Raw genomic sequence first — 17,154 nt, 5'->3', positions numbered from 1 at the left:
AAACATACGCTTTACTTCCACATATCTCGCTTTATTTTTTGTTTAGAACTTGTTCATTATTTATAGTCAAAGGTGTTTTTCTTAATTATTAAGATTTTATTTCAGCCTTTTTAAAAAAAAACAAAACATATTGATTTATCTGTGTATCTTACAAAGTAAGTAATTACAGTATCATATATGTAAAATTATTTTATGTTTAGTTATAGTTAGAGGATGTTTCTTCATTCTGAATAGTTTCTTTCACTTTTTATAGCATAAATACATTTTGTATCTTACACTGTTAGAAACAATAACTATATAATATATATATATATACATATATATATACATTCAAAAATGTGTATATATAGTTGACTGTTTGATTTTTTTATCTTATTTTATTTAACGGAATATATAAATATGCTTTTCTAACATTTTAATGTCCTATGTTGCTTACTCGTCTGCAGCTTTGTTCCCATTATTTGATGAGATTTTCAATAAATATAAATGTATGTTTCTGTGTATGATGGGATGTGTGATTGTTGGGTTGGCAGGTGCATATTTCTGTTGGAAATGGGGATTTAACTTTTATGAGGGATTCGCTTCAACTTGAGTTTTTTTTTCTGTAAAGCTCTTAGCATTTCTGTTTGAGTGAGAAGTGATATATGAATACTTTGATTGAGTAGCAGCAGTTGAATTTGTGCAGAGCTCATATTGTTGCATTAGTGAAGCTCTGACACTGGTTGCAGGTGTTTGCTGGAAAATAATCGCCTGTTCCTGCACATTAGGGAACATATAGGGATCACTGAGCTGACTCCCTGGCCTGTAGTGATGTTGATAAAGAGTATGTACATCTTTCACAGCTGCATTTGATTAGTCGGTTTGGTGATAAATTACTATATTGTTTATTCCTGTTCTATCAAAATTGCTTCCAATACCAAATCCCTGTCCTATACAATGCAATTTAATAAGACCGTATGTATGCTTGAAAACTCATCAAACCCATCGTCAGTCATGTTCTGGATGCTGCAACCCCTCCTTTCATTTTTCTAGACAGTCACTGACATTGTGCCCTAACCAGAGTTTCTGCTGTAATATGCTACTCCAACACAGTTTAACGAGGTTGAAAAACTACCTTTAAAGGGGACATATCATGTTTTATGATACCTTCATTTTCACATTTAAATCATTCATTTTTGGTCTATATAAAGTGGAACTGCAATGCTTTTGTCGGAATTCCTCGTTAATTTAGCCTCACAGCCCCTCCTTTTACCCCTGTTCGGACGTGCGTCTGAGAGCAAATGAGGCATTTCCCATCCCGCCACCCTCCAGGTCGCATAGCGCTCCACTCCGCCCAGTTCGGCCATTTTTGTAGCATGCTAGAGGACGGTGTAATGAATTGTGTGGGTTAATACACCCAACAACGGAACATCGGCATCCTTGAGCTTGGACCACAAAATCACAGCGAAAACAAAAAATGGCGGATTTGCAACATCAGTAGGCTGGGAATCTGTGACCCGTTTTAGCAGCTCCGCAGCAAATACTGTGACGTAATTGTTCAAAAAATGTATTAGAGAACAGAGAAAACTGAACTGCTTCAAAAATATTACGTTAAACAATATAAATATATCTATGCATCACCTGGAGAGACTGCATTCAACTTCTCTTGTATTACTAGACGCTCCAGGTAGCTATACAACAAAAAATATATGAGCTAAAAAGTGGCTTTTGCATGATATGTCTTTTGATATGACCCTTTGAGAGTTTCTTCCATAACTCAGTGCTGTTTAAGCTGTGTGTAGAGAAAACCTAGAGAAAAAAATGTTCCCCGTCTTAAACTCAGTGCTTTGCTCTGAAGGTCTGGATATTTTAAATACCAGTGTTTCATCTGCTCTCTGTTCACGTGTCCCTCAAATTAAAGATATGTTCTCTCTTTCATCGGGAACATTGTGAGTGGTGAAAAACCCAGATTCTTTGGCTCAACCACATAATGTACGCGGCCTACAATATTGATTTAATTGCCATTAAGACATAATCCCTGGCAGGATGTGAAAATAGTGCTAATGGGAGTTGGGTGAAGTCAAATGTCTTGATCAAGACACAGATCCAATGCTTAGGATCAGATCAGGACATTACTTCTAATAAACAGCAGCTTTATGTCTAAATAAACAGCCATCAATATTTGTTACCATTTATGGTTGGTGTTTTTTTTTTTCCAATCATCTTGTAGTTACATTAGAAGATAAAAGTTTTAATCGCTAATTATTTTTTGAATTCAATTTCATGACTTGAAATTATTTGAAGACCCCATTTTAGCATTATACTGCAATGTAATTACATAAACCTTACAAATATTCTAGCAGCGCCGACTGTGGCTGAGTAAAGTAAACACAACAACATTGGTGAGGTTGCATTTGAGATAATAATTTTAAAAAAAGCAATCGTCTCTTGTTTTCTTGCCAAAGGATGCCCTGTTTGTCCTGCAACACGTTATTTTTTTTTATTTTTTTATGCTATATTTAGAAAAGGCATAAAATGGGCCCGGTTCTTTGTTGGGGCTCTGGGAAGTTTTGACGGAGGCCTGCCTCCTTTGCTGCTAGCTGCACAAACCAAAAGAGGAAGGGGTTTGACTAGGAGGCTGAGTATGAAGGAAATGAGCTTCACTTTAAGTGACATGCAATTTCCTGGCTGCTCGCTTGACTTTAGCAGACGGGAGGCGATCGGGTTTGAGACGCCTGAGTCGGGTTGAGGAGTGATGTGCAGCTGCTCGGCTGCCTGCTGTTGTCCGCTCTAAAGGTTTCACCAGAGACTGGGTTCGCAGGAACCTGGCACCCTGCTCAGACCCAAACAATGAGAGATGGACTGGCACCCAAAACAATGCCAGTTGGTAAGGCTACTTTAACGCTAATGCAGCTTTTGAGAGTTTTATCAATAGTCGAGGAGTCTCGCGTCGAACTCATAAAGCATCCGTGTTAGACCAGATAAGTTGTTTTCCTGCAGCTCAGCTTCCATAGCAATGAATATACACGGCACGGGTCTTGTTTGGTCTCCAGATTAGGGGAAATACCTGATGAATTGTCGCACGCCGTGTTGAGTTTCATGTGTTATTCACGAACAGTGACTAAGAACGTCCGAGACGGCTCATCTTCTCTCTCACAGGCTGCTTTTGGGAAGCGCCCGTGTCCCAAACCGGCAGCGGCGGTGGCCGGTACCCTCACCCGGTCGACATGCCCAGGTTGCTCTGCTGCTGCGTTTTCTGTCGTGCGATTTCACTTTGATACGCAGAGCAGTTGTCTCTGAGTCACCAGGGCTCGTTAATCTTCACATCTCTCTCACATGGAGGTGTTTTAACAAACGAGCGTTCAAAGCCGCGCTCTTTGACCTGCACTGTCACTCCGTCTGATGCGATGTTGAGACGCTGTGTTGTGTGGAGGGACAAGAAGTGGCAGGATATGTTGCACTGCAGAGACTGATCGAAGCCGCGATAACAGTCGTCTATAAACATCCTCCAACTCACATGACTTTCAAAGGAGCCAGCAACATAGGAGCCGTCTCTACTAGACATGGAGATGTCCACCCTGAAAGAGTAGCCCTGGAGACTTTGCTGGTCCACCTTCATGGGTTTTGACAGACGTGGATTTTTGAAATACAGGAATGAGTTTGTCTTTTGAAAAAAGGAAAGAATTGCCTCATGCGTTCCTCTCTTTGTGTTGCATTTCTTTGCAACATCCTGTTTCAAAAAACAGGTCAAAAGCTTTAGTCACTGCGATCTTTTTGGCCGCAGGTTTTAAATGCTCAGGGGTGTAGTCATATACTGCTCATCCTTAATGTCTCCAAATCTGTTGTTAGCTAATTCTGAGCATGTGCCGAGAGGTCACGCTGTGTTTTTTTTTTTTTCCTCCCTTTTGTCCTGCAGAAAGATGTAAGCTACTTGCAACAGTGGCTTGAGGCATTTGTGGCGACCTTTGAGCGGCTCATCGATGTGCATTCTCTGGAGCCTCGGAGGTGGGTAGTAACAGTTGTAGATCTTAGCATCCTACATATTTGCCACTTTGCATTTCCCCCACGGGAGGCGCATTGACGTGTTTATGTAGCACGGCGTCGTCCCAGTGCACGTTTCTCCCTCTCCTCACTCCGTCCTCCTCCTCACCTTTTTATCCAGGCTGGAGGAGAGCAGCTCAGAGGTGCCGCTGCTCCCCAGGGAGGTCCTGGTGTTCCTCAGCACCCAGCTATGGCACAGCGCGCTCCACCTCTCCAGCGCCGCAGAGAGCAACGGAAACACACCGCACCCGCTGCTCCTCATAAAGTTCTTTATCATTGTCTGCAGGTGAGATCTCTCGGCCTTACGTGCCTGTTTCATCGCTGATGTGGTCATCTTAGAGCTGCTCTAAAGCTTTTAGACTTTAAGCGACCAAAACACAACATAGCATCAAATCTTTGGAAGCGATTGCTGAGAAATTTCAGATCTGGCTACGAATTGTTCACAATGTTGTTATAAAAATGCTACTGTGTCAGTTAAACAGTGACTGGTTACTCTAACTGGTACAAGGTGAAAATCATGCACAGTAGCTTATATATATATATATATATACATCCTCCCCTATTAATAAGTGGTAAAGGGCCAATGTTGCACTTCAATAATTCCCTTTTTGTAGCCATCAACTAACCTGACTCTCTCCAGATGGATTTCGTTCCACCGAGCTCCACATGTGTGTAGCTCTGTGGAACGAAATCCATCTGGAGAGAGTCAGGTTAGCCATCAACAACTTATTTTACATAATTCTGCCATATATATGACCGCACCTTTACACAGATTGGTAATGCTAATCTTAATAGGTTAAATTAGATTACGTGGACAAGATTTTTAAGCATAGTCCACAATATGGATCCGATCCGGCCTTTCCAGAACTCTAATGTTCACCTATTTTATCCATTTCCACACATATTTTGATGTGTTGTAGATGGTTTTACTGTTGGAACACCTAAGTGTGTCAACTTTTCACTTTTCTAGTGCTGATTTAAGGCATAGCTGAGGAATTAGGAGGTGGTCCACCATCCTTACAGTTTCATTCTCTTTTTGAAAAGCGTCAGTAACAATGGCAGCAAAACAACCCCACAGGATGGTGCTGCCAGCCCTTTACTCACCACTTCAATTCAATTCAATTCAATTCAATTTTATTTATCTAGCGCCAATTCCTGAAACATGTCATCTCGAGGCACTTTACAAAGTCAGAATCATTGAGATTATACAGATTGGTCAAAAATTTCCTATATAAGGGGACCAATTGATTGCTTCAAAGTCCCGACAAGCAGCATTCACTCCTGGGGAACCGTAGAGCTACAGGGAGAGTGGTCTGCTTTGTCCATGGCTTTGCAGCAATCCCTCATACTGAGCAAGCATGAAGCGACAGTGGAAAGAAAAACTCCCCATTAACGGGAAGGAAAACCTCCAGCAGAACCGGGCTCAGTATGAACGGTAATCTGCCTCGACCGACTGGGGTTACAGAAGACAGAGCAGAGACACAACAACAAAAAAAAAGCACAGAACTTGATACTGTTTCTGCAAGATGATTTGAAATCAGGGTTTTAAAACGGGCCAATCAGAGGTGGTTTTAGTTGCTTTAGATGAATGGGTCACAGTATCTCCAGACTCAGAGCTCTTATGTGATCTGTAGTCAGGGCCCACCTAAAGGGATTCAGTGGATGCAATCACGGACATCTGTTATGGATCTCATGGGTAGCAAAAGTTACCACAAGTTGTCTCATCTAATAGAGCACTCTAGGAAATTCAGAAGGAGATGAAGTCAAAAGATGGCTGTGAATGTTTAGCATGCACAGTGCAAGCTATAACAGAATAAAAAAAGGCATCCACCATCCGTTAAGATAAGACCAGATAAAACCAGCATATGCGTAAAAATCTTTCCCAAATATCTTCAAAATCAAATCCATGTTGATTTCCTTAAGAAAAAGCACACGTGATTTAGAAATGTTTCTTTCTTAACATCGAAGAGGACATATCCTGAGAGGAAAAATGTACTTTCATCTTAGGGCTGAAAGAACCGGAATAGAAATGCAAAGTGGAAGAAATGGATTTGTTTTACGAGCCTTGAGAATAGATGACTGTTAGGATTGTCTCACAACTGAGAAAGTCATCGGCTTGTCTGGGGTTTATGTTTGATTGTTATGCCAGCTTATAGATTGTTAAAGCATGTGCTGAGAAATACTGTGAAAACTCGTCTTTAACTGTGCCATGAAAATATGGGTTTGGTCATTTTTAGACTATTTTCTCCTCCCACTCCTCACTGGTCTTTTGTGTATGTTTTATTGCTAGTGTTCTTTGTTAAAAACTTTTTTAAAAAGGAGAAAAAAAGGAAGAAATGTTTCTTTCTTTAGGCCCAAACTTGCCTTATATGGCGACATAGTTAGGAAACTCAGATCCGTTAAATTCTGAAATGTGATGTGGACGTTTCTGGGAACAGAGAAGGGACAGTTTAAAACACAGAACACATGCTAAGAGTACGTGCTGTCTGTGCTCTTTTACCTCTTTTTAATTTCCCCAAAACAAAGCCCAAACAAAAAGCACATTTGACACAATCTAATGAAAAGAAATCCAGCAGAACCTCTTACCCCATAACAGTGTATCACCTGAAACCCTAGAAGTCCACATGCAGCCATCATGGCCATTTACTTTGGCCTCTTAATGGCGCTTGTTATCCTGGTGGAATGATGACACAACACACATCTTCAATGACTTTTAAAACCAAGTTTGAATTCATTGGGATTTGTTTGTTTTCCCCCCTTATCTTCATATGTCAAAAGTGTGCATACAAGCTCAAATACGTCCATGTATGTCCACTGATATGTGATGTGAAATGTGAAGAAGCAAGTTGCACCTCAACCGAATGCTTTATCCATGAACATCCTTTAGGCGTAATTCTGAAAGGACATTTTGCAAGTCTTCTTGGCAGAGTTGGTGGAGTTCATTTAAATTGATTGGTCTCCGTGCATAGACCTACTTTATCTATTTCGCAACTGTTTAGAGCAGAATCGAAAACATTTGTGCTCCAATGACCGCATTCGATCGTACGCACACGGGCTGAGCCGTGTCGGCCGTCGCTCTGACAGAGTGGCGCCCCAATGCCCGGGTTCTGATAAGTTTCAGTGATCCCTGTTCTGTTGGAACAGCCTCTTGTGGTCATGTTTCAACCGTCAAACTGATGATTTGAGATGAAAATGAAGGACTGGGATGAAAAACCTCCTCTTCATTGATCCAAAAACTTTGTGCAATGCACCGGATCCGCCAGATCTGCCGGAAGCAGAACCGCTCCACATGATGAAAGTTTCAAAATCCCTCCAAACAACTTTTTTTTTGCCATTTCTCACAGTAACAGTGAGTTACGCTCACTGTTACTGTGGACACTGATCCTGGCGTTCCAGCAGGTTCTAGTTGATGATTTAGGATTAAGCCTTGCATTCTTGATTATTCCTGATAAATACAGCCAATGTTTTTTCCCCTCAAGGGGGACAGTTTGGTTGCGATGGTTGAAACTTGGACACAATTTGCTGTTCCAACCGAATAAATGATCCCGAACCCATCAAAACTGGTTTGATAAACTCTTAAAACATTAAGATTCTGGGTCTCTACTTTCAACCTGCTGGGAAATGTATGGACTATTCCTAAAAGCCTCGATTATTACAATTTTTAAAGCAAATGTTAGACAGTTTTCAAAACTACTACAATCTGGCTGTGTTTGCATTTCACCATCTGTCCCAATTTTATTTTTTTGTGCTTAAAAAGAGAGTCTTAAATCAAAGTCCTCCTTCCTAATTTATTGTCAATAACTAAGAGTCGATGGGTTTTAGGGAAAATATTTTGTTGTTTTCGTTTTTTTTTAGGGAGTGCAATAAAACGTTATAAAGCTAAACCAAGCCCTTTGTCAAGGGTTTTCTTTATTATTGTTCATTTAATGTGTTTATCTTTACCATAGGTCAGTTAATCCATTAATTAAGCTGTCTTAAAATGGTATTCTTTTTTTTTTTCTCCTTTTAGGAACATGGAGAACATCGATCCTGAAAAGACGCCCAGTTTTGTTTTTGAAACTATCAAGCTTCTAAACTTCTGTTTGGAGCAGGTAAGACCCTTTAAGACAGAACGACATAGTTTGTTGATTTACGACGGGCCTTGCGCACCAGGCACGCCGACTACAAAGCCCAGAAAAGTCAGAGCAAAGAGAGAATAAACCCACTGAATTGATTATAGGTGTAGTTTGCGGGACGCTCTGCCAGAAGTGACACATCTAGTTGAGTGAGAGACGAGTGGGTGTGTACTTGACCTTCTATTCAGAGGGCTGGAATTGTCGCACATTGAAAAGACCGCTACAACAGGTGTATCTGACGACGGAGACAGAGTGGAAAATGAATGCCTGCACCCAATCCTTTTATTTGTGCAGCTCAAGAAGGGAGAGGGGGAGACGTCATCCCTGGAGCCGGTCGTGCAGTATGGACTGGTGCTCTGCGAGAGTCTCTTTGACCCTTATCAGACGTGGAGGAGACGTCTGGCGGGGTGAGTGCGTGCCGCCTTCGCGATCAGACTTTGCGAGCGGGGGGGTGGAGGTGGGGACTCCGCCGCACAAAGGCTCGCAGATTATCACGGGCACATAATGGCTTGCCCAACCTTCTGCAATGGCTCCCTACGCCTTGAAGACAAACCCGGCTCTGTACCAGCAGCATTAGTAGAAATTACACGTGCATTACTGGGCGTGATTGGAGGGTGATGACTCAAGGCTTTGTGTTTTGCAGGGAGGAGGTGAGCATGATGGAGAGGAACAAGTATAAGTTCGCCCCGTTGCCCTTGCCAGAAGAGTTGCCTGCTCTGTTCCACGGTGAGACCCTCCCTCTCTGTCGGGCCTCGCCTAAAGCACCGATCAAAATGTTTTTTTTTGCTCAAACACATACATTTCATTATTTCTGGCTGATATCTGTACATTTTATAAGCCCCATGAAGCCCATTTCAGCCCGGTCCAATCTGTTATTGTTCAGTTATGGTTAAAAGTCAATCATCAACCTTCTTCTTATCAGGTTTTGTTATTGAATAATTCCGCTGGATCAGCAACTGCTGATCTATAAGCCATGTGGGAAAGCTCGTATTGGGTTGGTTTAAGAATGTTCAAATCTTTAAGAGGATTATGCTGTAATGGCAGGCTTTGATTGGAAATGTTAAGGGCCACTCATGCAATGTGTAACTAATTAGAGTGGTCTTTTTTTTTTTTTAAAAAGAGGCCACAGGAGGGAAAGTTTTACTGGGGAACTTTAGAAAACATTTGTTTTAGGGACCAAATACGGGTTCATCCAGATCAGGACTCTGCAACCTTTACAATCCAAAGACAGATTTTTGCCATCGGTCCAGCTAAATACTGTATAACTCCTTTAGAGCTGCTAATGTTCTATGACCTTTTGGGAAAAAAAGATGACAAATCCTTTTTTTTTATAGATATCTTCCATTGGAAATTTGTTGTCATTTTTAGAGAAGCACCAGTGTACTTCTATTTTTAAGTTGTAAAATAAAGAAAATAATAAATATTTTGCAAAAAGGTGGATGCATTCACCTTTTGCTATGGGATGTTTATCTGTGGAGAAAGATGTATTTAAAAAAAAAAGCACCGTGTTTCCAACCAAACAACAATAAAAGCAGATCTAAAAAGATATATTACTGGTACTTTTAGTGTCTTTCTGCTGTGGAAATTCAATGCAATGATCCATGAAAAAATGCAAAAACTTTTATTTCTTATTATATCTACCTTAAAACAAACATTAATTAGTTAGTTATCATTTTAAGCCAAATTCATTAATAACCATTGTGGAAGGCTCAAAGAGCGGCTTGTGGCTCCAGAGGCACAGGTTGCAGACCTCTATCTAGCTCTAGATAGTGGATGGACGGCCACATTGTCATAAGAAAACTTTCCTTATACTGTTGCCTTATATGTCAGGCAGGGGTGGGAGTGAGGGGCAGATACTCAACAGTGATATGAAAAGTGTGCAGCAAATTCAAAGGGGGACCACTGCTTAGTAGGGCCACTGACTAATGATTTACCAACTTAAAAATCCAATCTTTTTTTCTGATCAGTGAATGCATCACTAACAGGAGGACTCAAAGTTAGCTATTTTTAGTGTCCGTAAGGTGTTTAAAATAAAGCCAGAGGAAGCAAAGAGAGGTAACAAGTCATTTATAAGAAAACTAAGAGAAAGTCAGGAGATGAATTAGGGCTGAAGTTAAAGCAGATAACAGGAAGGGTGGACAGTCATGTCGCTAATGTTGGTAGCCTTTTAAGAATCCCAAAGTTAGGCTGAAAATATACGTCGTTTTAGTAATACTAGCCAAGCTATTTGTGCTAATCGCTAATAGAAGATGCTAAAATATAGTTTAGAATATCAGCATTGCACTTTGTTCCGTGTTTGTTTTAAAGTAGTGCTGTTTCATAACAGCATCTCACGCGGCGTGATGGCGCCTCTTCTTCTAATATAAACAATCAATGACCGCTTATGGCATGAGGAGCAGAAAAATGCTGTACTTTGATGTTCTCATGCCTTTCCCTACTCGACCGAAATCAGCAGACAAAACCGCAGGCAGTAACCGGGAGATCAGATATCAGCAATAAAATCCTGATCAGTTCATCTGAAGTGTTGGCACTATTGTGATATATTTTATCCCTTTATAGTGCTTAGAAATGACTCGGCCCAAAGGCAAAAATGTTCAAAGAAGTCAATCTCTGACTTATTCTGCATCTTTCATTTTATTATTTGCAGTTGTTAACTGTTTCAATATTTTCTCAATAACCATAAAAAGCTATTTCGGTCATTTTGTCTTAAAATGCTGCCACACTTTTCACAAAACTGACTTCGGTTTGGTGTCATTAATCACACTGATATGCATGTTAGAGCATTTTAGCGAAATTTGCTATTTTAGATGTGAGAGCCGATCTGTACATCTTGAATAGCTACAACATTTTTTCTGTATATTCACAGTATGATGACAGCTTCTTTTTTTTTTACCTCACTAACATTTATGTTGAATATTTCATTTGTGATTTAAAATCTATAAAATCAACCCAGACGTATGTATTTGATCTTGAATAAAATATTTCCAGAACTAAAAGAGAGTTTTTTTTAGTTATTTCAGCTACTGTTCTTAGTAGTGTTGCACCGATGCCATTTATTGGCCCCGATACCGATACCCGATACCTGGCTGTGCAGTACTGGCCGATACCGATACCATACCGATACCATCTGTTTGAAATTGTGCAACATTTGGGAAATTATAACATGTATAATAGCAGTGCAACAGTAAGACAATAAAATTACATTAATAATTGAATAATCTCTTTTAAACCCTGAGTTTTTGCTCTCAAATGCCAAAATAGTGCAACGTTCATGAACTTACATAACATGTATAATACTAGTCAGGAAGAGAGAAGGCTGCGTTCAAGTGACATACAAACATCCAAATGGTATTGTGCCCTATTTGTTGGTACTCACCAATACCGATACCACCATTTTAGCGCTGGATCAGGGCCCTGTCCGATACTGGTATCGGTATCAGTGCAAAACTAGTTCTTAGTGATAAAGTGTGAGAAGGCAGTGACTTTTTTTTATACATCAAAATCAGTGCTGCTTCCAAGATGTTTTCAGTTTTGGCAAACTGTGAATTTCATTAGCATATTTGGCCTTCTTCAAAACGTGGGTTAAAATTGGGTAAAAATGTAAGTCCAAATATTGTGATCTAATATATGCCTTAAGGTTAAATACTATGTACCTAACTTCTACATATGTGGTGTTTCTTTAAGTCCTAAAGAAAATGTAAACGAATCGCCTCTGTGCCGATTATTTATGTCATTTATTTATGGAATATATTTTAACTGGTCCTTAAGTAGACAAAGACCTTTTATTTTATTGGTTGTTAAATTTGTTTTATTGACATTTATCTTTTTTTTTATATGGGAACCTAGCTTGAGTCAGACACTGAAACGGCTGCTGGAGGTTTTGCTACCTTGCCTTAAATGTCGTGTCTTTGCGTCTTTTCCTCATCCAGAGAGTCTCCAGGACAGTGAAAATATCCCAGAGTTCCTCACACTCAGACTGGTTCATCTCCAAGGCGCTGTCATCAGCGGAGGAAAGGTCTGCAAACAAATCTGTCCCGTCTAGCTGTGACTTAAAACACATAGTTTGCGAGGGGCGCGACGTTCATCTGACAAGCCTTTTTATTTATTTTGCTTCCAGAAAAATGGCCTTCTCTCCATCAGCCCTCAGTCGGTCGAGGACCTGTTCTCCGTCCTGCGGGTGTGGTGCTGCCGGATCTCTGCCGAACCTAAAGAGACCAGGCTCCCGCGGTTGACTCTGCGGTGTCTGACGGCAATGATCCACCTCCTCCACTCCAGCAGCCCAGTGGAGCGGCAGGTGGAGATCAAGACGATCCTGGAGGGCTACTTCCAGCTCCTCAACTGGAACCGTCCGCTCAGCAGCGACCAGGAGGACAGGCGGAGCTGGGAGGAGAGCCTGATATCCCTCCAGAGCCAAATGCTAAGTACGAACGTCATTTGCACAGATGATTTAAAAACGTATGTGTGTCCCAAGTGTTAATGTGTCTCAAAGAATTTGAAAATCACCAAAAAGTTTATTTATGTCGACAATTTCAATTAAAAGATCTCTTGTAGCTTCATTAGACACAGAGTGTCATCATTAACTAATAAAAAATCCAAATTCAGTTTCTTACTAAATTATAAGTGGTGAATTCAAGCATATTATAGCAAAGTTGAGTGGAAGGAAAAAGTGTGGTTGGAAAGGAGTCCAAGTAATTTGGGGTTTTCCATTAGATGCAAACCATATTCATAAAAATGAACACAATCCTGCTATATATTTTACCACTGTCTCAGTGTAGCTGTGTCCCTCCCCTAGATGAAGCCATTAAAGAGACTATTGTTGCAATTAACTCTTTACTTCTTCTTTAACATAGAAAGTACAGCTAGACCAGTACTTCTGTGTGTGTTTGCTCTTTGCTCTTAAACTCCCAGTTGGCTGTGGCCGATAAACACTCGCGCTGAGTCGTGTTCTGCTATTAAAAAGGCATCTTTCCTGTGCACGGTTGCCACATGCATGCGTCGTATGTGGGTTGCTGCAAAGCTGGCAAGCTGATTTCCCAATCAGCTTGCCAGCTTTTATAACAAGGCTCAAATACGATTGCATGTGATTACATTTGAATCTGTCTATATGATTGGATCGAATTAACTTTGAAGTATATTTCTGTATATTGTTGGCTGTGATGACATAAGTGCCTTGAGTGCAAATCGCTGCTATATAAATAAACTGAATCAAGATGAATACGTGAAATGTATCACTGTGTGTAATAAATCTACACCTGAGTATCTCTTTTTGATGACTTTTTATTGATATTCTAATTGACTGAGATGCACCTGTATGTGTGCGAGAGGTCAAGAATCAACATTTCTCTGTTATTTATCTTAGCTGCTGTTCCGGAGATCCTGCAGTGTGCCGACAGACCTGTTCTACAGGCCATCTTCCTCAACAACAACTGCTTTGAGCACCTCCTCAGACTGATTCAGAACAGCAAGGTTAGACTGCTAACCATCACATTTCTGGCTTTATTTTAATCAAACCGGCCCACCTGCGTCTTACTGTCACAACTCTTATTATATCAACCCCACTTCCTCTTTCAGATTTAACTTTTGTCTGTGTTTTTTTTTTTTTTTTCAAATGTCACAATCATATATGTGTTTTCCTGCTTGGCAAGTCTGCAGCCTCTCGCGGATGATTTTCGTTTTTTTTTGGGTCTAATTGTGTGACTCTTGTTTGTTTGCTGCATGCATTTTTTGCGCCCTGAAGCTCTTTCAGAGCAACAGGTGTAGGCCGGAGCGTGAGGTTGTGTGTGACCTCACCACACATTTGCTCAAAGATGACAAAGTGAACCAGGTACTCCCCGCTTCCCCTGTGTGCTTGGTGGTGCTCTTGGTCTTGTCAGCAGGAAACTCGGCCCTCTCTCTCTCTCGCTCTCTCTTGCTCTCTCTTTCTCTCTCTGTGCTATTTAAACAGGAAGTTATAGGCAGGAAGTCAGGCTCATATTCATTTGTAAATAAAACAGGTATGGCTGGATATTATAACCGCCATCAGGTTTGACTCTTATTTGTCATGTCCTCCCTCCCTTAAGTTGCTTCAATTCAATTGATTGCTGTAAATCACAGCAATTATCGGCTGAATTCCCTGCTGACAACATGGGCCAATTAGGGCATGTGGTGCTCATATTTGTGCATGAAATGGATGTTTTTTTTAATTAGTTATCTTCCCATGTTTCTCTTTTACCTGCTGCTTTTCCATGTGAGTTGTGTAAAAAGGCCTGGCTTTGTGTCCTGGAGCTTGAGGTTGACTAATATCCAGCAGCAGCTTGGGATTGCCTAATTTCTTTCTTTTTTTATGGTGGTTGGCTTTGGATTTTTTTGTTTAGTTTTTTTTTTCTTCTTTTTTTTTTTTGCATGCCAGGACCTGTCTTTATTAAACAAAGAGGTGATTGTGTGCTGGCTGGTACAGCATTTCTCCTTATTTTCCCTCATTCTGCTGCAATAATTGTGCTTTACTTCCCTTTGGACCTAACAGATAATCAGGATGGAGAGTGTTTTTGGAGAAAGATATTACAAAACTTCCTTTTGGTGATGCGTCTTTTGTTTGGAAACATATGACGCTGCTAATTCTTATCTGTAAAGTGCCTCAATGAACTTTAGCTCCTATTTTTTCATGTAGGTGTTGGAGAAAGGAGCAGACAGTATAACGGTCCATGCCTTAGGGGTCCTTACAGCTATAATGAGCAACTCACCTTCTGCTAAGGTAAAGCCTCTAACTGATTTTTTTTTATCTGTCAAAATATCTACTTTTGTGCACATTTTCATTAAAACTCTGACGAGAACGGTTGCAATCCATTCATGCATGCTCGCGTTGTTTCCTTCCCAGTAATGGAAGCGTGCCAGACAATTGTCTCTGTCAAACAGTATTTCTGCAACCTATTTCTGTCTCTCGTGCTCTCAGGAGGTTTTCAAGGAGAGGATTGGCTACTCCCAGCTGTTTGATGTGCTGAAAAGTCAAGGTCAACCCACCAAACGGCTGCTGCAGGAGCTGATGAACATGGTGAAGCATGCATTCCTTCAGCACAAAGTCATGACCTGTCCCAGTATATCTTGCGCTGATATTGAGGCATAGCTTGCTACTAACTAAAATCGATGCCACCTGTCCTTGAAAGCTCAGTAGCTTTGATGTGCAGTAAACAAGTTAAGTTTTTTTTGCAAGCGAAAGATAATTTTTTTCAGATGGAATTTCTGCCGGGCGGCTCATACGCGCGCTAGCTTTGTTGCAGAAAGCTACAGTTAGGTTATGAGGTGTCCCCTGAATCATGCATAGCATATTTTAGGTTTCTAAATATATAGCTGCCCTGACACATACAGCTACAATCTTCATTCAATAGATGTCTTGTTCTTTCTGTCTGATTTTCCAAGTGAAAAAGTTACTGGAAGCGCTAAGCTAACATTAGCCTGTTCCCTCTCTGTTTTGATGAAACTCGTTGATCATTTGGTTTGGAAACCATTTCAATGCTCGTCTAGATAACGGTGCGTTGCTAAGCCCTATAGAAAAAGCAGTTCTCTGTCCTCGCAAACCTAGAGCTTTAATTGCTTTAAATGCTGTAAAAGATGACTAAAGTTTCGGCGCTGCTGTCTACTACCAGTGTTAGTGTGGCACAGTCTGCTGAGTTACTCTGCAAACACTAGCTCAACCCTTCTGTTTTATTGTACCATATTTCAGTTTAGCTCCAGTCAATCATGTGCCTACAAAACTTAGCGTAACAGTTGTTCTCCTTTTTGAAAAACAGGTAGACTTGCTTTGAGTCTCATATTTTTTTTACAGAGAGATGTTTGAGCTGTGCACCTCTCTCCGACTGAGAGCTGTTCAATTGACAAAAACATCCACACCTGGTAGATTATTTTAGTGCGATTTTTGGAAGTTTAGTTGTCCCTGCAATGCGAATGTTGGTTCGATTCCAGCTCCCCCCCCCCCGCCACATGTTGATGTGCCCCTGGGCAGGGCTCTTAATCCCAAATGACCTCCTAATCGGTATACTGCTGTGTGAATGTTTGTGAGCCTGACCAGGGTAGATGTGGTTGGGATGTAAAGCACTTTGAGTGGTTGTTATGAATAAAAAAGTGGGACATAAATTCCACCCATCAGGACGACTATAATATGTTTTTACTAGCCACCCATCCATTTTCTATACCTACTTTATCGCGACTGAAATGGAGCTAAATTGATGGCTAACACAAATACTGATAACTGATAGAAAATACCCCTATCCGATACCTGGGGTGGGTCATTGCTGACTTTTTTTTCACTTTGAGAACTTAACCTGGCCTGTGTTTGACCTTCTTTCTTTGTCGTCACCTCAGGCAGTGGAGGGCGAGCACGCCCACGCGCACCACCTTGGCATTAGCAACGACCAGCCCTTGCTGCTGCTTCTGCAGTGGCTGCCCGACCTGTCGGGCCAGAGGGACCTCCAGCTGCTGGTGGCCCAGTGGCTGGCGGCGGTGTCGGGAGGCTCCCGGTCGTGCCGCACCGTGGCTGTGGAAGCCGGCATGGTGGGTGCTCTGCTGCAGGTGCTCTCGCAGCCCCAGAGTTTGGACAGGCAGTGTGCGGACGCCCTGCTGGGCCTCCTGCAGGACCTGGGTTCCCTGTGTCTGAGGCCCGAGGAGCTGAAGAGCCTCCTCAGACTTCTCCGAATGGATCAGGACAGCGGCGCAGCGGGAGGGAGGATGCACCCTTACTGCACCCGCATGATATGCGTGCTTTCAGCCATGGCAGCCAGAGAGGGCCGGGACAGCGCTCTGCAATATTTTGATCTTACACCCCCTATGGCAGGGATTATGGTCCCGACAGTCCAACGCTGGCCAGGCAGCGGGTTTGCATTTCACGCTTGGCTCTGCCTCAACATGGACTTCCCATCTTACCATTCGGAGTTCTTTAATAACAATAAACATCCTGCCAACACTGACAAGGGGGCTCAATATGACATGGGAAAAGGGTCACGCAGGAAGCAGCTCTACAGGTAAAGGTGACCTTATTTTGAGGTTCGTT

General features: G+C 41.5%; 1 protein-coding gene across 4 annotated transcripts in view; it reads left to right on the top strand.

The window, feature by feature from the left end:
- The window catches only part of nbeal2 (neurobeachin-like 2), a 60,998-nt gene that overhangs the window by 7,394 nt on the left and 36,450 nt on the right, over window positions 1-17,154 (top strand). For 2 of the 4 annotated variants that reach the window (XM_012862612.3, XM_021316429.2), the window contains exons 2-13: window positions 3,896-3,984; window positions 4,142-4,306; window positions 8,030-8,111; window positions 8,430-8,542; window positions 8,779-8,861; window positions 12,065-12,150; window positions 12,253-12,556; window positions 13,495-13,601; window positions 13,873-13,959; window positions 14,782-14,865; window positions 15,064-15,162; window positions 16,470-17,125. In XM_012862612.3, coding sequence (XP_012718066.2) covers window positions 3,896-3,984; window positions 4,142-4,306; window positions 8,030-8,111; window positions 8,430-8,542; window positions 8,779-8,861; window positions 12,065-12,150; window positions 12,253-12,556; window positions 13,495-13,601; window positions 13,873-13,959; window positions 14,782-14,865; window positions 15,064-15,162; window positions 16,470-17,125 — 1,955 coding nt within the window. Of the gene's footprint in view, window positions 1-2,702; window positions 2,867-3,895; window positions 3,985-4,141; window positions 4,307-8,029; window positions 8,112-8,429; window positions 8,543-8,778; window positions 8,862-12,064; window positions 12,151-12,252; window positions 12,557-13,494; window positions 13,602-13,872; window positions 13,960-14,781; window positions 14,866-15,063; window positions 15,163-16,469; window positions 17,126-17,154 lie in introns of those variants that run through there. The other 2 variants (XM_021316430.2, XM_021316431.2) reach the window with 2 other exon arrangements.

This window comes from Fundulus heteroclitus, unplaced genomic scaffold, assembly GCF_011125445.2.
Source record: "Fundulus heteroclitus isolate FHET01 unplaced genomic scaffold, MU-UCD_Fhet_4.1 scaffold_140, whole genome shotgun sequence".
Classification (NCBI taxonomy): domain Eukaryota; kingdom Metazoa; phylum Chordata; class Actinopteri; order Cyprinodontiformes; family Fundulidae; genus Fundulus; species Fundulus heteroclitus.
Note: the sequence above shows the minus strand (reverse complement) of the source record. Positions and strands in the feature narration are given on the sequence as shown.